A 23,272-nucleotide genomic window follows, 5' to 3' on the forward strand; every position below is an offset into this window, starting at 1 on the left:
AGAGAATCCTCCAGCAAGTGACCTGTGCCCCATGCTGCAGAGGAAGGTGAAAAAACCCCAGGGCCTCTGTCAATCTGCCCTGGGAGAACATTCCTTCCCAACCCCAAGTATGGTGATCAGCTAAACCCTGAACATGTGGGCAAGACTCACCAACCAGTACCCAGGAAAGAATTCTCTGTAGTAACTCAGATCCCACCCCATCTAACATCCCATCACAGACCATTGGGTGTATTTACCTGCTAATAATCAAAGATCAATTAATTGCCAAAATTAGGCTATCCCATCATACCATCGCCTCCATAAACTTATCAAGTCTTGAAGCCAGATATGTCTTTTGCCTCCACTACTCCCCTTGGAAGGCTGTTCCAGAACTTCACTCCTCTGATGGTTAGAAACCTTTCTCTAATTTCAAGTCTACACTTCCTGATGGCCAGTTTATATCCATTTGTTCTTGTGTCTACATTGGTACTGAGCTTAAATAATTCCTCTCCCTCCCTGGTATTTATCCCTCTGATGTATTTATACAGAGCAATCATATCTCCCCTCTGCCTTCTTTTGGTTAGGCTAAACAAGCCAAACTCTTTGAGTCTCCTTTCATAAGACAGGTTTTCCATTCCTCGGATCATCCTAGTAGCCCTTCTCTATACCTGTTCCAGTTTGAATTCTTCCTTCTTAAACATGGGAGACCAGAATTGCACACATTATTCCAGATGAGGTCTCACCAGTGCCTTGTATAACGGTACTAACATCTCCTTATCTTTACTGGAAATACTTCGCCTGATGCATCCTAAAACCGCATTAGCTTTTTTAATGGCCATATCACATTGGCGGCTCATAGTCATCCTGTGATCAACCAATACTCCAAGGCCCTTCTCCTCCTCTGTTACTTCCAACTGATGCATCCCCAATTTATAACCAAAATTCTCATTAATCCCTAAATGCATGACCTTGCACTTTTCACTATTAAATTTCATCCTATTACTATTACTTCAGTTTACAAGGTCATCCAGATCTTCCTTTAGGATATCCCGGTCTCTCTCTGTATTGTCAATACCTCCCAGCTTCATGTCATCTGCAAACTTTATTAGCACATTCCCACATTTTGTGACAAGTTCAGTAATAAAAAGATTAAATAAGATTGGTCCTAAAACCGATCCCTGAGGAACTCCACTAGTAACCTCATTCCAGCCTGATAGTTCACCTTTCAGTACGACCCGTTGTAGTCTCCCCTTTGACCAGTTCTTTATCCACCTTTCAATTTTCATACTGATCCCCATCTTTTCCAATTTAACTAATAATTCCCCATGTGGAACTGTTTCAAATGCCTTACTGAAATCGAGGTAAATTAGATCTACTGCCTTTCCTTTGTCTAAAAAATCTGTTACCTTCTCAAAGATGGAGATCAGGTTGGTTTGGCACGATCTACCTTTTGTAAAACCATGTTGTATTTTGTCTCAATTATCACTGACCTCAATGTCCTTAACTACTTTCTCCTTCAATTTTTTTTCCAAGACCTTGCATACTACAGATGTCAAACTAACAGGCCTGTAGTTACTCGGATCACTTTCCCCTCCCCCCACTTTCTTAAAAATAGGAACCACGGTTAGCAATTCTCCAGTCATACATGTACAACCCCTGAGTTTACAGATTCATTAAAAATTCTTGCTAATGGGCTTGCAATTTCATGTGCCAGTTCCTTTAATATTCTTGGATGAAGATTATCTGGGCCCCTTGATTTAGTCCCATTAAGCTGTTCGAGTCTGGCTTCTACCTCAAATGTGGTAATATCTACCTCCATATCCTCATTTCCATTTGTCATCCTACCATTATCCCTAAGCTCCTCATTAAAGACTGAGGCAAAGTACTTGTTTAGATATTGGGCCATGCCTAGATTATCCTTAACCTCCACTCCATTCTCAGTGTTTAGCAGTCCCAGTTCTTCTTTCTTTCTATAGAACCTTTTACTACTTAAATGAACTGGGTAGGAAGGAGAATAGTGAGGTGATAAAATTTACCAATGGCAAAGTTATTTAGCCCTGTCTACACTAGACATTTAACTGGGCTTGTAGCCAGCCAGGGGCATTGCTGGCTCTACACTTCAGATAGCATTTGTACTCCTCAGTCCTCCAGCAGCACACCCTCTCACTCTCAGCTCCTTGCACGCCCCTCACTAACTGAAGTGAGGTCCTTTTTAAACCAGGTGCCCTAATCAGCCTGCCTGTCTTAATTGATTCTAGCAGCTTCTTAATTGGCTCCAGGTGTACTAATTAGCCTGCCTGCCTTAATTGGTTCCAGCAAGTTCCTGATTGTTCTGGAACCACCCCTGTAACCTTACCCAGGGGAAAGGGACCTGATTAATCTGGGGCTAATACATCTGCCTTCTATCACTCTCTTGTAGCCATCTGGCCCGACCCTGCCACAATACAGACATGAGTTCAATTCATTTAGGTGCAGATTCATAGCAGAAATGATGAGGAGTCTGGTAGCACTTTAAAGACTAACAGATTTTTTTGGGCAGAAACTTTTGTGGGTAAAAAACCCCACTTCTTCAGATGCATGGAGTGAAAATTACAGATGCAGGAATAAATATACTGACACATGAAGGGAAGGGAGTTACCTTACAAGTGGAGAACCAGTGTTAACAAGGCCAATTCAGTCAGGGTGGATGTGGTCCACTCCCAATAATTGATGAGGAGGTGTCAATACCAAGAGAGGGAAAATTGCTTTTGTAGTGAACCAGCCACTCCCAGTCCCTATTCAAGCCCAAATTAATGGTGTTAAATTTGCAAATGAATTGTAGCTCTGCAGTTTCTCTTTGGAGTCTGTTTTTGAAGCTTTTTGTTGAAGGGTGGCTACTTGTAAATCTGTTATTGAATGTCCAGGGAGATTGAAGTGTTCTACTGGCTTTTGTATGTTACCATTCCTGATGTCTGATCTGTGTCCATTTATTCGTTTACATAGAGACTGTATGGTTTGGCCAATGTACATGGCAGAGGGGCATTGTTGGCATGTGATGGCATATATCACATTCGTAGATGTGCAGGTGAGTGAGCCCCTGATGGTGTGGCTCATGTGGTGGGTCCTCTGATGGTGTCACTAGAGTAGATATGGGGATAGAGTAAACAATGGGGTTTGTTAAGGGATTGGACATAAAGGTGGTTGCTATTCCAATATTTAGATTTATCAAGACAGCATAAAACAGCTTCTTTATTACCTTGCTGGTTACTCAGAAGTCCAAACAACAGTTCCCTTGTTGTTTTTGTGGACACAGACTAACACGGCTACCCCTCTGATACATAGCAGAGATGGTGAGCTTCATAGCTGCAAAGAGCTCTTTCAGAAATAGTTCTGAGGTTATAGTCCAATGTCCAAATATTATATTCAGGGCATTCCAGCATAACTGGGACCTCAGTCTTGCGACTCAAACTTCCCCTGATGAAGCCTAAATAGATCTGCAATGACAGAATCAGGACCCACAGATCTTTTATACAATGTCATGTCTTTTGACAAGTTGGGAGTTCAAAAGATAATTAGGATGACTTCGAAGGAGTTCCATCACCGGTACTTAGCTATACGAATTAACATAAGACCATTTGTTTGTTCCTCCACCATTCACAGTACATTTCAAAGAGAGAGATGAATACCAAGATATCCCATGTTTACAATTCATTTAAGTCATAGGATGTTCTTTTGACCTCTGAATTATCAGAATACAGCATAGACGGATTGTTGATTACATTGTTGACCCTACTCATATAGATGTAAATACACAAACATGATCCCTCCACATGTCTTTTGAGGGTTATTTATTTTGCAGGATGGTTAACCCTTTCTAGCCATGCATCACACCTTTACAGTGGATAGACTGGAAGCAGTATTTTGCAAGATTTCAATTGGCTACAAAACTCTATTAGGAAACTGAAGGTATACAGGGATGCTCTTTAACTTATGGTATGGGGTAGTAGCTCTTGGGGGGAGGGATAGCTCAGTGGTTTGAGCACTGGCCTACTAAACCCAGGGTTGTGCGCTCAATCCTTGAGGGGGTCATTTGGGGATTGGGCCTGCTTTGAGCAGGGGGTTGGACTTAGATGAGCTCCTGAGGTCCCTTCCAACCCTGGTATTCTATGATCTTTAAATCCTTTCACTTCACTGAAGACAGTCACAAAGATGAGTATGAAAAGGCTTTGGCTATGTTCAATGTATACTTTATACAGCATGTTTTCACCAGAGAATTCAAAAACCAGGATAAAATGTTGAATGTTTTATAAGAGCCTCATATGCATTGGCTGAAAACTGGGATTTTGGAACTGCAAATATGAAAATATCAGAAACAGGCTGGATATTTAGTTAACGGATACAAATATTTCACAGCAGCTACAATTAAAAACAGACTTAAACCTACACACAGCTATTCAAACAGCAAAGCAGTCTGAGCTGGTGAGATAGCAAAACCAAGAGCCACTTGCCCACACTTGAAAAAACAAGAAACTAGCTTAGAAACAGTCAACAGAACCAGCAAGAGTGCTACCATAAGACCCCTGGGGCAAGGAGAAATCATTCCCAGGTGGAGAGGGATGAATTCCAGTCAGACACCAAAGCCTTGCAGCCTAAATGCACAATATGTGGAAAAAATCATATCCCAAGAGATGATGCACATCCACCCAAAGGCTCAAGGTGTAATAAATGCACAAAGTATGGACATTTTGCAGTTGTTTGCTGAACCAAAGCAATCGGGGAATTGTCTTATGTTACAGACAATCAAGAGCCATTGTTTCTGGGATCTATCACATGTGATGACAAAGAGTCTGCCTGGAGAGTAACACTGAATATTCATGGAAAGACTATTGACTTTAAAACAGACTCAGGAGCAGACCTCTCAGAAGGGACTTAACATAACCTTCAACACTTCCAGAGCTGAAATCACCTGACACAGCTCTGACTAGCCCTGGAGTTATTCTGAATCACACTGCCCAGTTCACCACAGAAGCAATTTAAAAAGACAAAAGCTTTGCATTCAGAGTGCATGTGATCAAAGAATCAAAGATCAGCAACCTTCTCAGCTGCGATGGGTCTAGTGAGAAAGGTGGAAGAACTCAGAGAATTTGGTGAAATTGGACTTTTGAAAGGAGATTCAGAACAAATAAACTTAAGAATAATGCTGAACTATACAATGTACAAACACCTCTACCAGACAGAGATTAGCTGCAGACTTATACAAATCCAGAGGTCACCATTTCCTGTTTTTCCAGGTATATAGCAATAATGTACTCAAAAGACATAACATATCACCGTAAAAACAACGAAGAGTAATTGTGGCACCTTAGAGACTATCAAATTTATTTGGGCATAAGCTTTCATGGGCTAAAACGCACTTCATCAAATGCAGAGAGTGGAAAATACAGTAAGCAGGTATAAATATACAGCACATGAAAAGATGGGAGTTGCCTTACCAAGTGTGTGTGGGGGTCAGTGCTAATGAGACAATTCAAACACATGTCGCAGTGTTATCAAGAAACTGAAGTGCACTTTTGGTCACTTCAGTATTTCAGAACATCTAGTGACGGACAACGGACCATAATTCATTGCAGCAGAATTTAAGTAATTCAGAAGGAAATATGATTTTGATTCTATTACTAGCAGCCCACATTATTCACAAGCAAATGGAGAGGCTGACAGAGATGTACAGAGAGCCAAGAAAATCCTACAGCAGGAAGACTCACTCCTTGCTCTTCTGACACCAATAGCAGCTACTGGATATAGTCCAGCACATGGGAAGACAACTCGGAAATACTGTTCCAACTCTGGAAAAGAATCTGTTTCCAAAATGGCCAGACATGAAGAGAGTAGCCAAACTGGATGAAAAACACTTTTGCAACAGAGGACACTCAGGGAACTGTTGGGTCTATAACCTGGTGATTGTGTTCATGTCAAACTGGATGGAAAAAAAGGATGGATAGCTTCTGCTGTCATGAAGAAAAATAATTCAGTGCCCAGATCATATGTGAGCAAGACCGACAGTGGAGAGTTGAACAGTTCAACAGAAACCATCAATATCTCCAGTTTGTTCCTTGAAAAGAACAATCAACAGAGCAAATTCTACAGATGGTGGATGCTGAACAAGGAAAAGACTCAAGGATTCCAAACCAACCACAGCCAGTCATTAACTAGTAGACTGCCAGACGACCAAGTTGTTATGCATTCAAGGCATATAATTAGAAAACCCGTATGGTTCAGCAACACTTAGGGCTTGGCTACACTTACAAGTTGCAGCGCTGGTGGAGGCTTTCCAGCGCTGCAATTACACCCCGTCCACACTTGCAGGGCACAACCAGCGCTGCAACTCCCTGGCTGCAGCGCTGGCTGAAAACCCATCCCGGCAGGGGTATAAGGAGTGCAGCGCTGGTGATCCAGCGCTGCTCAGCAGGTGTGGACACTCACCAGCGCTTTAAGTGTCCTCCAGGGAATAAGGAGTTATCCCAGAATTCCTGTTCAGCCACTCTGCTCATCAGTTTGCACTCTACTGCTCTTGCCTCAGGTGACCCGCCCTTTAAATGCCCCGGGAATTTTAAAAATCTCCTTCCTGTTTGCTGCAGCCAGGTGTGTGTGGAGTGCAATCAGTTAATCTTTCCAGGTGACCATGCCTCCACGCGGCAAACGAGCCCCAGCATGGAGCAATGGCGAGCTGATGGACCTCATCAGTGTTTGGGGGGAGGAATCTGTGCAGGCACAGCTGCGCTCCGGCCGTAGGAATTACGATATCTTTGAGCAGATATCAAGGGCCATGCTGGATAGGGGCCATGATCGGGACGCACTACAATGCAGGGTGAAAGTTAAAGAGCTGCGGAGTGCCTATTACAAAGCCCGCGAGGGGAATCGCCGATCCGGAGCTGCCCCCACGACCTGCCGTTTTTACAGGGAGATGGACGAGATACTTGGGGGTGACCCCACTGCCAATCCCAGGATAACGATGGACACTTCTGAGCAGGCTGGGGGACAGGAGGAGGAGGCGGAGGCGGAGGCGGCGGCGGCGGCGGCGGGGGGGGGGAGGAAACCGCGAGTGAAGCTACTGGGATGGGGGAAGACACCCCAGAGTGGGCATGCAGCCAGGAGCTCTTCTCAAGCCAGGAAGAAAGTACCCAATCGCAGCAGCCAGCAGTTGCAGAAGGACAAGCAGAGGAGCGGGTTAACGGTAAGTGGCTTTTATTTTCTGGGTGGAAATGTTTCTGGAGAGGAAGGGGGGTTATGGCTGCATGCATGCCAGCCTCTAGATGTGGAATAGCCCGTTGATGTGGTCTATCACATCGCGGTAATCTGCTTCAGTTATCTCAGCAAAAGTTTCATCCAGAGCGTGGGCAATATGCCTGCGCAGGTTTATAGGCAGAGCCACTGTGTCCCTTGTCCCAGTGACGGTGACGCGTCCGCGCCACTGTGCTGCCAGTGGTGGGGGGACCATTTCTGAACACAGGCAAGCCGCGTAGGGTCCCGGGCGGAATCCACATTGCTCTAAAAGAGCCTCCCGCTGTTCCCTAGTGACTCGCAGCCAGGAGACATCTTCCAGGATTAACTCCTGTGAAAAATGTTGGGAGACTCTTTAGTGAAGAGATAGGGAGATAAGATCACCCCTGCAGCTGCATCTTCACTCAACCCCTCTAGCACTCCAGATTACCCGAAGCAACCAGCTCCCCTCTATCACTCAAGCCCCACTTCTCCCTCTATAAGCACCCCTCACTCACCATTTCGTGGCTTCTGTTGTGTTATGCGTTTGGGAAAAGAATGCTAAAGTGAGAACTCCCTCAGTGTAACAATTCATGTCTGGAGATAGTGAATACAATGCTGCCCGTGTTAAATGTTGTCATTTCTGTGTTTCTATAGTGACCTTGACTACTGGACTGCCCAGATGTTCAACATCACAGAGGCTTCAAAATTTGAGAAAAAATCCCCGAAAGAGCAAAGAGGACATGCTGAAAACTGTTCTTCATCACTCTGCTCGAGAGAGTAAAGAACTGAAGGAGTGGAGAGAGAAGGAGAGCAGGATCCGCAAGAGAAATGCAGTGGCCAAGAGGAAAAGCACGGAACGGCTGCTAAGCATCCTGTCGTGCCAAGCGGACTCTATAGAGTCACTCGTTGCCATGCAAGCAGAGCACTACCGTGCTACTCCCCCACCCCCCCCGTCCCAAAGCTTTTTGCCTTGTGCCCCAATGTCAGCTCAAACCGCCTTTCCCCAGCATTCAGGTTCTTACCACCACCAGCTGCCTCCAACACCTGTACGTTCACCAACCAGCCCTGATACCTACCACCACCCTTACCCTCTGCACTCAACCCCCATCACCATGCAGTATATGCACCCTGAAGTGCAGGATTCATTAAACAGCACTCCAGACAGGACATATGCAAACTTGTGACTGTACAGTTCACCAACCCACACCCCTGCCCTCTTGTGTTCATGAAATGTTGTGTGTCTGTCTGTCTGTCAAGGAAGTTTTTTTCTTTTCAATAAAACAATTCTTGGCTTTGAAAACAGTCTTTATTATAGCAGATAGTTAAAGATAACTTAGCCCAGTAAAGAAAGAGGCACTGCAAATCATATTATTATTAGGGATAATAGAATAACAGTGTAAGCAGTGCAATTCACTCCCATGCAAGGCAGCAAACATTACTGTTGGCTTTCAGCCTCAAATTCTTCCCTCAAGGCATCCCTAATCCTTGTAGCCCTGTGCTGGGCCTCTCTATTAGCCCTGCTCTCTGGCTGTGCATATTCAGCCTCCAGGACTTGAACCTCGGTGGTCCATGCCTGACTGAATGTTTCACCCTTCCCTTCACAAATATTATGGAGGGTACAGCAAGCGCATATAACCGCGGGGATGCTGCTTTCCCCCAAGTCTAGCTTCCCATACAGACATCTCCAGCGGGCTTTTAAACGCCCAAAAGCACACTCCACAGTCATTCTGCACCGGCTCAGCCTGTAGTTGAACCGGTCCTTGCTCCTGTCAAGCTTCCCTGTATAGGGTTTCATGAGCCAAGGCAGTAACGGGTACGCGGGGTCTCCAAGGATCACAGTGGGCATTTCGACATCCCCTACTGTGATCTTCCTGTCTGGGAAAAAAGTCCCTGCCTGCATCTTCCTGAACAGGCCACTGTTCCGAAAGATGCGTGCATCATGCACCTTTCCAGGCCAGCCTGTGTAAATGTCAATGAAACGCCCGCGGTGATCCACAAGCGCCTGGAGAACCATAGAGAAATACCCCTTACGATTAACGTACTCTGATGCCAGGTGGGGGGGGGGGCAGAATAGGAATATGCGTCCCATCTATCGCCCCTCCACAGTTAGGGAAACCCATTTGTGCAAAGCCATCCACAATGTCCTGCACGCTCCCCAGAGTCACGGTCTTTCTTAGCAGGATGCGATTAATTGCCTTGCAAACTTGCATCAAAACGATTCCCACGGTCGACTTTCCCACACCAAACTGGTTCCCGACCGACCGGTAGCTGTCTGGAGTTGCCAGCTTCCAGATTGCAATAGCCACCCGCTTTTCCACCGTCAGGGCAGCTCTCAATCTTGTGTCCTTGCGCCGCAGAGTGGGGGCGAGCTCAGCACACAGTCCCATGAAAGTGGCTTTTCTCATACGAAAGTTCTGCAGCCACTGCTCGTCATCCCAGACTTCCATGACGATGTGATCCCACCACTCAGTGCTTGTTTCCCGAGCCCAAAAGCGGCGTTCAACGGTGCTGAGCATTTCTGTGAATGCCACAAGCACTTTGGTGTCACACGCGGCAGGAGAATCGATATCGATATCATCGTCAGACTCCTCACTGTCACTTTGGAGCTGAAGGAATAGCTCGACTGCCAAACGTGTTGTGCTGGCGACACTCATCAGCACAGTCCTCAGCAGCTCGGGCTCCATTTGCCACAGAAATCGCGATTCACACAGAGAGTAAAACAGAAAGACACTCACAATGGCGCCAAACGCTGCCGGAAAGAGTGAATGCTGGGATGTGAAGCGATGCACCACAGGGCGCTGGCAAACAGGAAGCGGAATGACCCGCACACTTCCTTCCCCTTCCCACAATACTCAGCGCCAAAATGGGACGAGGTGCTCTGTGGGATAGCTGCCCACAATGCACCTCTCAATACAGCGCTGGAAAGTGCTGCAAGTGTGGCCACACTCCAGCGCTGGCCCTACACAGCTGCATGACCAGCGCTGTAACTCCCAGCGCTGCAACTTGTAAGTGTAGCCAAGCCCTTAGACTGATCTGTATTGAACTTCACAGATGGAATGATAGTATAAATATTGTAAATGGTAGGAATGTAGAACTTAAAGGGGGAGATGCAATGGAATACTAAACTGTATCAGAGAAACAAGGTGGGTGAGGTAATATCTTTTATTGGACCAACTTCTAGTGATGAAAGAGACAAGCTTTTGAGCTTACACAGAGCTCTTCTTCAGGTCCAGAAAAGGTGTTCAGAGGGTCACAGCTAAATGCAAGGTGGAAAAGATTGTTTAGCATAAGGAGTTAACATGTTCTAAGAAACTGTTGAAGGTGAAGTGGGCAGTTAATATCTCTGCAGTCGAAGCACAACGGAGGGTTAGTGAGTCAGTAAGGGAAGGGCCTGTCTTTTTGTTATGTGTGTATAAACCCAAGCATAATGGGGCCCTGACCCCTTGATGAAGTCCCAAGGTGTTAATGAAAGCACGTAATAAATAATAGCAACAGTCCAGGATGGTGAGGGCTGGACCTTTACAGGGTTGCCCTACCAGCTCTTTTAATGTGTCTCAAATGTGAGGTGCAACAACCCCTGCTAATCCAACTCTGTGCTCCATACACAGCTCTGCCAGTGACCCTGTTATCCAGTCCCTGGGGCCCCCACTGCACAGCTCTTACCAACATATCCACACTCCTCACTCCTGGCCTGCAGAACCCCACACTGTTCCAGTGAAGGGTCCTACCCAGCCTATAGGATTAGAGAGCTGGCTTTCTAAAGTGTGCTCCTTTGCGGAAGTTTGGGAAATTACCTCCAGTGCCAGGATAGGTGACAAACACTTGGAATAATGTGCAGTGCTGGATAGCTAGGCCGTTTGCTGAAATTGTGTCTCACATTTTCTTGCCCTCCTCCTTCCCTGTGACTGAAGATTTGCTGGTACCTAAGGCCCGCTCCTTCATTTGGACTGAGTCTGCATGCAGGGCCGGCTCCAGGCACCAGCGCAGCAAGCAGGTGCGTGGGGCGGCCAATGGAAAGGGGCTGCACGTCCGGCTCTTCGGCGGCGGGTTTCTCAGTCCCTCTCTGAGGGAAGGACCCGCCACCAAATTGCTGCCGAAGAATGAAGCGGTGAGGTAGAGCAGCCGCCGATCGCGATTGCGGTTTGTTTGTTTTTTCCCCCGCCGCTTGGGGAGGCAAAAACCCTGGAGCCGGCCCTGTCTGCATGATCAATTGGGAAAGTGAATCATCCATATTCTATTTGGAAACCACATGCCTGAGGACAAACCCCGAATTCCCAAGACTGATGTAAAAACCAAGCAGGAAATGTTTGGCTCCCTCCACTAACCCTAACTACGGCTTTTCATTGAGAAGGTCGGAGCCCTTACAAATGTCCTTAATAGTTAACCAATCTGGCAAGAGAAATGCAGACTAGAGGAGCTTCTGCTGTAAAATGGATACTTGGAAAGTGACCCTGCTTATGAAAGTCTAAGGACTCGGAACAACTGTGGTTCTAAGAACTTTTACTGAGGTTCCTTCTGCATTTAGCATGGAGCAAAATCCCCCTGGCAGCACTCTGCTGGGCTACAGACAGCTGGCCTGGATCAGTCCTGTAAGTTCTCTGTAATAAAGAGAGAACAAAGGGACTCCAGGGAGGATTTTACTGCAGAAAGGAGCTGGGCTTGTTTTCTTGGGAAGTTCTGTACACTTACTGTCCACGGTCAGGTTAATGTTCTTCTCCCCGGTAAAAGTGTCATCTGTGATGGAGATCTCCACTTCATAGGTGCCCTCGTCTGACAGCTGCAGGTGACTGATCAGCAGGGAGCCATTCTCAAGTATTTTAATCCGGTCCTTGTAATCGGGGCGCAGGTTGCCAATGATCTCGGTGCCGATGGACTGTGCCACTGTGGTAGGCTTGTCTCGCTTCAGCTGCCATTTGACCACGGGTTTATCGCTGCTGGTGCTGGTGTACCTCACCGAGAGCAGGGCAGGTTTGCCAACTGTGCCGTGGATGAGGAGAACTGGGCTGGTGATATTGACGCCTTCCAGCAGACCTAGAGGGAAGAGACAGCAGGGCAGGTTAAGGCAAGACTAAGACTTGTGTTATCACTGTGGGAGTGACAGTCTAATACCTGTGTTCAGCTTCTGAAGATGCCCAGATGTTTCCAGAAGCTTTGTCAGGCTTAGTCTTAGCTGGCTGCTTATGCAGTTAATGAAAGTACTGGGCCTTCTCTCCTGAGAGTTTATTACACGTTAGGCAGGAGCCAACGGCAACCCCATTGATGTCAATGGGGCTGCGCTGGCTAATTGAGAACAGAACTGAGCCCTTCTCAAGGCAATGAGCAATACCTATTTCCAAGCATGCTGATGATGATCCTTGCAGTTCAGGCTGCATGGCCCTTACCTCCTTACTGTGGTTTTAAAAGGTGAGACAGCAAGACTGAGCATTTACACAGCACCTTCCTCCCACCCTCCCCCATCAACTTTTAGGCATTTCACAAGGAAGAGGAAATCTCGTTCTCTCCATCTGACAGGATATTGAAAAGCAGAGAGGTGACGTTCTTGCCTCAGACACAACAAAACAGTGAAGCACTGCTGACTCTAGTGCCCTTCTCTAGCCACTAGTGAACACTGCCTCCAGTGGACTGTGGACAGAAAACTGAGCCACACGAAGCGGGACAGCCTTCCCCAAGAAGAAAGTCTGAATTAATTTTTTTAATCAGTGTGTTCTCTGTCAGGGCTACATAAAGAACCCAGGCCTAGACATCCAGGAACCGTCAGAGAACCTGCTGTCCATGGTCATGGATACAAAGGCTGGGATACACTACATGGAGGTAGGGCGGTAGACGGCCTACCCCAATGGGTATAGCTAGCAGCTGGAATATTCTACACACACACACACAAAGCCATTATCCCCACAATTCACGGTGCTCTACCATTTCAGACACTGCGCACACACAGCAGCTCCAGCGAGTCAGAGAGACCTGGCAGTGTGCTAATAAAAGGCCTGATGGAGATCAAACCTTCATCTTGCCCACTGCCTTTAATAGCATGGGGCAGGTGCATGCTGTAGAGCTGCTTTGTCACATATAACTGGACCTCTCTTCTGATCCTACAATGCTGTGCAATGTCTTGGTGCACTGGTGAGCAGTCCCAGCCATAGTCCACCCCAGAGGTGTCTGCCTTTCAATGGTGGGTAGTGAAATGATTTATTATAGCTGTCGTGGTGGTAGCATCCTCTAGAGTTAAGACTGCAAAAGGGTGTGCATTAACATGTACATGGCTAGCCACTGAGCAGACATTTGCACAGACCTCACAGTGATGAGTGCAATATCAATGCTTTTCATACAAATAAAGTAGGAGCTAAGATAGAACTGGGCCCAATCTTTTTTACCTTAAACAAACCAAGGAAATTAAATTAAAAAATGAAGACAATGTTAAGATTAAACACAGTTAAGCTCAAGGTAAATAAAAGTTAGGGCTGAACACGTAACTGTAAGTCCTGCTGTCCTCATGAAAACCCACCTTGATTTGGCTAAGTTATAAGCATCTACAAAATGCTGTGTGAACATGCTTAGTAGAGGCTTGCTGATAAACTCTCTGAACAGCCCATCTGCACTGAGCATGCTCCAGCCCCACAGAGCTTCAACGGCTATAAGCTTGCTCAAGTTCCATAGAGTTTCCTACAAGCCAGTGGTACTGAGCATGCTCCTAGCCATCACTCAGGGTATGTCTACACTTCAGTCATTGGGCCAAAATCTGCACTCCAAGCATGCAGACACCTCCTTCCGACTGCACTTACAGCTGCGTGTGTGTGGAGCGAGAGGGAATCTGGCCTGCAGAGGCTGGAGGTGGAAACGCTCTGCTAAGTACTCCAGTCCATCTATCTCATTGTCAGTGCAGGCTCGTTCCCTACAGAGCGTGAGCTAGCGCTGCGCTCGCTCCACTGCCAGAGTCCGTCGTGAACATGCAGCATGTGGCACTAAAACATCAATGACTGTCACATGGCAATATTTGACTTTATTGCAGAATTCCCTACCCTGCAACTAGGAAATACCACCTTAAGATGATCTACTAAAGATGAAAGATTGTGAAGTATTTTGAGATCTACTGATGAAGAGCACTAGATAAGAGCTAGGCATTATTAATTATTTTATGACTACTGCAGCCAAGCAGTACATGCAGATTATTCTTTTAAATGGTGCCCACTTTGTTCAGAAAATAATTTTCCATATTGTTTTAAAATGCTCGTTTCTACTAATGGGTTACCAGATTAAATAGCCGGCCACAAACCCCCACAGCAGCTAGGACAAAATCCCCTGTCAAATGAGAACAAATGAGCCAAACATGAATTAGCCAATTAAGAAAAGCGAGATCAGACCTAAAGAACACAGTTCAAAGAGACACACCTCAGCGTTGGCTGATCCACTGTTACACACAGTTTCCAATGTTTTGGTGGGTATAATCCTTGCACTGCTGCTCTGAAATGCACATTTAGAACACTGTCTCTGAGCATCGCACCCTCGACTGGCGTGTTTGAGGCAGGCTGATGGGTGAGGTCAGCCTCCCAGACACCATTATGGGGAAGTCTCCAAATCATCTTCCCCACCTTTGGCAAAGCAAACCAGCCTCAGGCTTTGGCGGGAGGCACAGCCTGCCTGACCTTTCAGTCCCTCGGCACCCATGGCACAATGTCAGCAATGTGAAGGGCTGCTACACTACCAAGTTAATGACCTAGAACTGTGTGTCTGGAGTGGGGTGATGTATGAGCTCATCACCATTCAGCCAAACACAGTGACCGGAGAGAGGCCAGGAGAAGCCTCCCCATGTAAAGGGCAAGGAGCCAAGACTTAGCAAGAAAGAGGAGGTTAATGACTGGCACAAGGAGAGCCCTGCAATTCCAGGGGCCCATTTTAAAGACAGTGCTCTACAGTGCATATTGTACAGCCAGGACGCTGGGCCAGTGCTAAACTGGTTGCCTTGCGACAGCCAGGGGCTGGTGAATAAGGGGTTAACTCCAGTTCAGGTCCCTCCTCCCACAGGTGCTCTGGGCTCTAAGGTCTGCCATTGCTGCAATCAGAGGCATGACTGCAGCACCTGCAGACATACTGGAGCTAGCTTTCGCTAGTACGCTGGAACATCAATAGACGTCAACCTGCAGCGGCATGGGCTAGTCACCAAGTACATACCCAAGGTCCTGGGCGTGCTGCCGCAGCCTCATGGCTATTGTTCTTCAAGCTAGCTAGACCTGAGCACTGGGGGGCTACACATACTGCAGTCACACCTCTGACTGCAGTGTAGACGTACTCTAGGGCTGGGTTTGAACTTAAATGTTACCTCTAGAGATCTGCTCTTGAGTTAGATCATTTCAGTCAGAGCAGCCACGTGGCAAAATAACTCGGGGGCTGCACAGAGTGGTTGGGTTAGCAGCTAAGTTGAGTTGTAGCCAGTACTTCCATCATTGGGGGAAGGAAGATCTAATGCCCTAACTCCAGTCCCGTTCACAAAAGCTTGATGGGATGCAATCAGTAAGCTGTGGACTCCAGTTGATGGTGTTCTGCATTTCAAGCTGATTTCAGCACCAAGCCTCCTCTGTTCCATTGAATGGTTCCTTAAGGCTCTTTTAAGAGTTGTTGTTCTAGGCTCACAGCGCAGCGATTGCAAGAAAATCCAACTCCAACCATCTCCACCGAAACCAGGCAACGGAACAAAGAAGCAGAGAGAAATTTCCCTTGGTGACCTTGCACTTATAGGATTACCAGGAATGTACGCATGTAGGTGCATATTGTTATAGGGTGCCAGTCAGAAGAAAACACATTGCTGTCCCCATGAAAATCTGCAGGGCCAGTCACACCCTGGCCACTGCTCTGAAAACCCAAAGCACCTCTGGATGTGTAAAGCTCATGGGGCCGCGAGGGTATGGAGCAGACAATGGACAAATGTTGCCAGAGGCCTTTAAAGGGCTTTCATCACACGTGAACTAAACCCTACAATCCTGGCACTGGCCGGAGACAAACCGCTCCAACACCAGTGGAGACGCAGGTTCAAGGGCGCCGCAGCCTGTGTCGGCTGCAGCCTGCCCGAGGCCTTGGGTCTGCGGATAGTGGGGAGTAGAGGATTGAGGGGGACAGAATGAGGGCAGCTGGCTTCAGCAGTGTTACTGAGCATGCTCCGTCCACGTGAGCGTGCTTAGTACAAGCCAAGCAGCAAATCTGGGGGAGCACATGACCCCACATACCCCGTCTCCCATGCATCTCCTCGGAGCCTCACTAATATCAGGCAGCTGTGCCTCTGAGCCACACCACCAATCTGTGTGAGTCAGATCAGCTAACTCCACAGGCAGTGGGCTCCCAGGCTAGACCCCTACCCATAGATAACCTGTGCCTGCTGATGGCGGGGGGGGGGGAAACCCCCAGAACAGCTCGAGTCATGCCAACCCTCCCCCCCCCCACCCTCCTGGAAAGCAGCAGCCCCTCCCTGCAGCTCCCAGCTGTTCCTTTGCTCCAGCTCCTGGGCTCAACTGCTCTGCAGGGAGTGAGCCCAGCCATATCATGTGACCAAGCAATCTGGGGGGGGGCATGTGACCTCACATTCTGCCCCTCATATGTCACCTCTGCTCCCACCTGCACCGATGGTGTAAGTTACACCTCCCTGCACTGATTTGGCCCAGAAGTGGCCTTACCCTGGACAGGACAGGCAGTGCCACTGCTGCTGCTGTCTTTCCAGAGGGTCACCCCAGTGGGAGTGGGTCCCTCAGGGTCCTGCCCTGCTGGCTGGGCAGAAGGGAGGTTTACCTTTACACAGTCACTCTTGTTTCTGCAAGAAAATAACATGCACTGTCCACAAAGGTGTTTCTCGGTAATAGAATGTCAGTAGTGAGATCAGCCCATCCCCCGGCTGCTTTCTCTGTCCCTGTCCTGGCCAGGCTAGTGCTGTTTTCTACTGACAAAGTCTCCTCCTGGATGGACTTTCTGCCAGGGCACCATGCAGCTGGCACAGAACCTGGGTCAGAGCTGTTACTCTACAGCCACTGATTAATCGCTGTGCTGGGAATGGCAGGGGGAAATATTTCCCTGTTTCACTGAGTTTGAAAACCCATTGGGGTCCATCCAGCAGCATGGACTCAGGTTAAAGCGACTGCCTCCCAGAACTAGTGGGGAAAACTAGTTATTAATTCAATCCATGGTTGTAACAGTCAGTAAACCACATGGAGCATGGAGTGAAATGTGTGCAGACTGCCCCCTACTGCCTCACGGCTCTAGAAGAGCGCTGAGTGCTGCAGATCCTGGCACCAGGGCGGGTGCTGAAGAGCTGAGACATGGGGCCAAACTGCCAATCTCTCTGTAGCTGCAGTTGGGGCCCGATTTTCAAAAATGCTCAGCACTCCACATGGAGACACTTACTTTGGTGCCTAACTGGGAGCTGAGCTCTCTGGAACATCTGGCCCGGGAGCCTACTGTAGGCACCTGCAGGACATCCTAGAACTTTGGTTTTTTTGCAATGAATCGGTCCTAGAGGAAATCTGGAAATAGTGACGCAAGGGGCAAAAGTCTGCTCCCGGTCACACTGATGTAAAGCTGAAGTAACACTCTAAAATCCATGTGGGGTTAATGGACAGCAGCAGTTGGCCCCATGTCATCCAGAAAGAAAAATAATTGAATATTTTAACGAGATGGAACCAGATAAGACCCCTGTGGCATCCATCTCCTACAGAGAGCACAAATTTTCTCTCTCGTTTTAACTGCTCCTCTAGATGAGGCTGAAGTGAGCGGCCTTCCTCTGACTCCAGGGTATTAAATGTCTAATTCTATCAGGTCAAGCGCAGGTAAATCCCTCTTTGCTGTTGCAGGGGCAGGGGTGACCACACGCCTGCCCCACCTCTTCCCCCCGAGGCCTGGCCCCACGGTCAAGCCGGAAGCCATAGCCAGGCAGGGGAACCCAGGTCCCTCCATCTGCCTGGCAAGGAGGAGCCTGAGAGCAGCCTCCGACCTGTGTCCCCACCTCCCCGGGCCCCCTGCCCAGGGCAGGTGGAGGATCCACGTCTCCCCACAGCCGCCTGGGCACCCCAGGCCACTCATACCCTCGCTGGGGAAAAGCTTCTGTCCTGGCCGGGGGGCGGGGCCTTGGGGGGAAGTGGAGGGGCAGGGAGCTGGGTCCATGGTGAAAAGTGGGAGGGCCATCGCCCCTTGCCCTGGTCCCCCTGTGCAGAGGGGTACAGAAACCACAGCATAGAACTGTCTTATGTTAATATAATGCTCAGGTGATCAATCTGCTGCTGGGAACAGCTGTTTCTGGCCCCTTAAGTATTCAGAGGGGAGCAGGGTGGGAATGCTGCATTCAGACACCTGTTGTCAAAGAGTGTGGCGGAAGGATCTCTGTATCTTAAGGTGGTATTTTTATATGATAAGGCCAGAAGGGACAGGTGTGATTATCTAGTCTGACCTCCATTATAACACAGGCCATAGAACTTCCTTGAATTAATTCCTGTTTGAACGACACACCTGAGTGCCTTCCATGTAAAAATCAGTGTCCATAACTGACCTGCTCACCAGCCAGGGAAGGAAGGTCAGGATCTAAAGACTAAGAAAGAACGAAAGAAAGAAATGAATGAATTAAATTCAGTGTAGGAAAGGCAGAGAGAAGCAGGAGAAATGCCTTTTCGTGGCTGACGGGAAGCACGCCAGAGCGATGCTGGACAATCTGTTCCCAGCTAAGGCTCTTTCTCTTGCTGCTATAGAAAGGGGCTCTTCCTTGTGTCAGGTGTCATGGCAACAAAGTACTGGAACTGAGAGAGGGGCAGAGAGTGCTATAGAGACAGGAGAACCCAGTGAGAGAGCCAGGGAAGCTGGACTGAGAGAGAGAGAGAGAATAAAGAGTGAGTGAAAATGTTTGATGGAAAGAGGGAGAACAGAGAAATGACTGAGAGAGCTGGGGAGAGGGCAGTAGGAGAAAAGGGAAATTGGCAGACGTGTGTGGAGGAGAGGGATAAAGAACAAAAACGTAAAGTGGTGAAAGTGGAGAATGGAGCCCACATTTCTATGGAGAAATACAGTCTTGGCGGAACTACCATTAAGTGGATACATAATTGGTTAAACAACTTCAAACAAAGAGTAACTATAAATGGAATGATGTCAGATTGTAGAGATCTCAAGTGGGGTTCCACAGGGATTTGTTCTGGGCCTGGTGTTATTTAACATCGCTATTAACGACCTGGAGTAGGAACAGACAGCATATTGATCAAATCTGCAGATGACACAAAGCTCGGGGGTGGGTGGGGTTGCCAACACTTTGAAAGATAGAGCTAAAATTCAGAGGGATTTTGATAAATTGGAGAACTGTGCTATAGGTAACAAAATGAAATTCAACAAAGACAAATGTAAGGTGCTACACTTAGGGAAGAGAAACCAAATGCGCAAATACAGAATGAGGGGAACCTGGCTTGACAGCAGCACTGCTGAGAAGTCAACATGAGTCAACAATGTGCTGCTGTTACAAAAAAAGCAAATGCAATTTTAGGTTGTATTAACAGAGGCATGCAGGTCATGGGAGGTGATAGTACCACTCTAGTCGGCGCTGGTTAGGCCTCAGCTGGAGTATAGTGTCCAGTTTTGGTCACCACTGTATAGAAAGGATGTGGAGAAACTGGAAAAGATCCAGAGGTGAGCAACAAGGATGATCAAATGGATGGAACACAAGTCATACGAGCAAAGGCTGAAGGAACTGGGTATGTTTAGTTTGGAAAAGAGGAGATTAAGGGGGGATATGATAGTCGTCTTCAAATACTTGAAAGGCTGCCATAAAAAAGATGGAGAAAAGTTGTTTGCTCTTGCCACGGTAGGCAGGACAAGAGGCAATGGGTTCAAACTACGGGCTTGGCTACACTTGCGAGTTACAGCGCAATAAAGCAGCCCCGGGCACCCTAGCTCACTCCCTATCCACAATGGCAAAGTACGTAGAGCTCTATGACTCTGCAGCTACAGTGCTGCTGGTTCTCCATCTTGGCGAGTGGAATAACATTTGCTGCGCCCCTGCTGGAGCACCGCAGCGCCAGTGTGGACAAGGTGTTGCATTACTGCGCTGTGATCGGCCTCCGGAAAAGTCCCATAATCCCCTTAAGTCAAGTGGCCCCTCGTGATTGTTATGAAATCGGCTGCAGGAATGCAGAAATGCCCTTTCAAAGCTCCGTTTTGGAGAAGCCAGCTGCTTATCCATTTACTGTTTGCGTTGAGTGAGAGGCAAGGGGGAGGGGGGTCTGAATTACAAAACAGCATGCTGATACACTCTCAGCACCCCAAAAACCCACTCTCTCCCTCCACATACACAAAACACACTCCCTGTCACACTCCACCCCACCACCCCCATTTGAAAAGCACGTTGCAGTCATTGCATGCTGGGATAGCTGCCCAAAATGCACCACTCCCAATGCTGCTGCAAGGGCCGCAAATGTGGCCATGCCAGTGCGTTGTCAGCTGTCAGTGTGGACAGACTGCAGCGCTTTCCCTACTGCGCTGTACGAAGGCGAGTTTAACTCACAACACTCTACATCTGCAAGCGTAGCCATGCCCTAACTGTAAGCAGAGTAGGACAATGGAACAGATCTCCTCAGGAGGTGGTGGAAGCTCCTTCACTGGAGGTTGTCAAAAGGAGGCTGGATGGCCATCTGCCTTGGATGGGTTAGACACAACAAATCCTGCATCTTGGCAGGGAGTTAAACTAGATGACCCTTGCGGTCCTTTCTAACCCTATGGCTCTAGGTTTCTAAGATATGAGTGAATGACCCTGCAGGCTGGATAAAGCGATGGGGGATTGAAATCCCATTATGGGCAGGGGGAGATGCTGGAAAAGGTCATTGAATATCTCTGATTTCTATGGCTAAGGCCTGCACCAGGATCTTGGCAGGGGTGGGGTTCTGGAAATGGCAAGGCTGACCGTGCTGGCAGATTAGTGACTTACAGATAATGGAGGATGTTTGGGGCCTGTGGTGACTCCAGTATTTTTGGACTTTGGAGCAAGCTAAGGCCTGAATTGTCCTCCCTGATTTTTTATCACTGCTTCTCCTCTGGATGTTCCTCCACAGGCTCTCTCATGGTGGTTCCTCCTCTCTTCTGCTTTCTGCACAGGCACCGCAGGACTCTGTCCTTGGCCCCCTCCTCTTCTCATTTCACACTTTTTCTTTGGGTGATCTCAATTTGTACGGCTTCAGCTGCCTTCTCTCCACTCAGGACTCAATCTGACCTCGGTGGTCCTGCCTCATCTCCCTCCATCCATCCTGCCACAGGACCTGTCTGACATTCCCTTCTGCAGGACTCACTGCCAGCTTTAACTCCACAGGTACGTCTACACAGCATTTTGGGATGAGCCTTTGACAGACTCGGGCTAGCGAGGCTCACCCCAGTGCTCTAAAAATAGCTGTGTAGACTGTGCATTGAAGTTGTGGCTTGGGCTCTGAAGCCTGGGGGGTGAGGGAAGGGAGGGGCTACTTCAAAGCACAGTCTGTACAGCTATTTTGAGAGCACTGGGGCGAGCCCCAGTAGCCCAAGTCTGTCAATTGGGGCTGGGAGGCTCACTCCAAAATGCCGTTCAGACCTACTCTAGATGGCCAGAAACTGGTCTGAATGGATTCCAAGGCCAGCAGGGACCATTGTGATCATCCAGTCTTCCTCCTGACATAACGCAGACCTGCCCCCAGATAATTCCTGTTTGAACTACAATTGATCTTTTAGAAAAAAAATCGTGATTTAAAAATGTCCAATGATGGAGAATCCACCGCAGCCATTGGTCAGCTGTTCCACTGGTCAATCACCCTCATTGTTATGGTTTATTTCCAGTCTGAATTTGTCTAGCTGTTAGATTGAAGAGCCCATTGCCAAACGGAAGCCAGTTCTGGTGCACAGGTGTAATTTGTAAAGTCATGTGTATAAACCTGTAAAGCTGAAAATGGCTTGAAACTTAAAAACTGGACAGCAACAGACCACTCATCCCAGTGATGACTGACCTTGGTGATATTCTAACCCAAAATGCTCTCAACCATGCTTGTAGCTGTTTCCATCTCTTGACAGTGACTCAACAGTCGTTCTAGGCTTCAGAGTGATGTTTTGGGTTATTATGTGTGCAGATTGTGTTGTGTGGTCGTGTTGATTAGTGTGTGGGCTGTGTTGTGCTGGGAGATTGGTGTTGATTTGTGCAGGTGAGGAAGAAGGGGTTTGCGCTAAGGTGAGGGGCTGTGTATCTTTGGATTACTGTGTGTGCTGGTTGTGTTGTTGTGTTGATTTGTATCTGGGGGGGATTATGCTAGGATATTAGTGCAGGTGATGAATGATGGTTGTGTGCTGCCATGAGGGGCTATTTGTGTTTGGGCATGGGTGACGCATGAATCGCCGACTGGGGGAGACTAGTCCCCAACCCTGCCCCTTCTGCACACACACACACACACACCTCCGCCAGAGTCCAGAGCTCCCCCCGAGCCCTGAAGCACCGGGAGGGCAGGCGGCATGGCCTCTGCTCGAGCTGGGGCCACTGCACAATGGGATTGAGAAGGAGGATGGGGGGAGCCTGGAGGCAGAGCATGGGTGGGGCCACGCCTGGCTGTTTGGAAAGGCACAGCCTCCCTCAGCCTATCATACCCACCGCCCATGGTTTGGGGTTATTGTGTGTGCTGGTTGTGTAGCAGTGTGGGTGGTTTTTAACAACTGTGGCAGTTGGGCCCCATAATCCACCATTTGTGTGGGCTCCCTTGAACAACCAATGAAATTGTTGCACGCAAATTTACTGTAGAATAAGGGTAGTGACTGATGAGTTATCTTTGAGATCACAACCATCTAGGACTCTTGGCATGGCATAGATACATGGCTTACTGTTGCACGGGTGTAATTCATAAAGTCAAAATGACTGAGAACTTAAAAATTGAATGGTAACAGACCGTGAATCCCAGTGATAATTCATCTTCATGATATTCTGAACAAAAAGAGGTCTCAACCAGGCTTGTAGTTTTTTCCTCACTTCACACTGACTCAACAGACATTTTAGGCTTCAGAGTGACACAGAGAATGACAATCTTGGATTCTTATTATATAGATT

The 23,272-nt window shown here is 47.9% G+C and overlaps 1 protein-coding gene across 3 annotated transcripts in view; it reads right to left on the reverse strand.

Annotated features, from left to right (window-relative positions):
- Window positions 1–23,272, reverse strand: part of HEPACAM (hepatic and glial cell adhesion molecule) — a 74,478-nt gene that overhangs the window by 32,817 nt on the left and 18,389 nt on the right. For all 3 annotated transcript variants that reach the window (XM_044996755.1, XM_044996756.1, XM_044996754.1), the window contains exon 2: window positions 11,908–12,249. In XM_044996755.1, coding sequence (XP_044852690.1) covers window positions 11,908–12,249 — 342 coding nt within the window. The remainder of the gene's footprint in view (window positions 1–11,907; window positions 12,250–23,272) is intronic.

This window comes from Mauremys mutica, chromosome 22, assembly GCF_020497125.1.
Source record: "Mauremys mutica isolate MM-2020 ecotype Southern chromosome 22, ASM2049712v1, whole genome shotgun sequence".
NCBI lineage: Eukaryota > Metazoa > Chordata > Testudines > Geoemydidae > Mauremys > Mauremys mutica.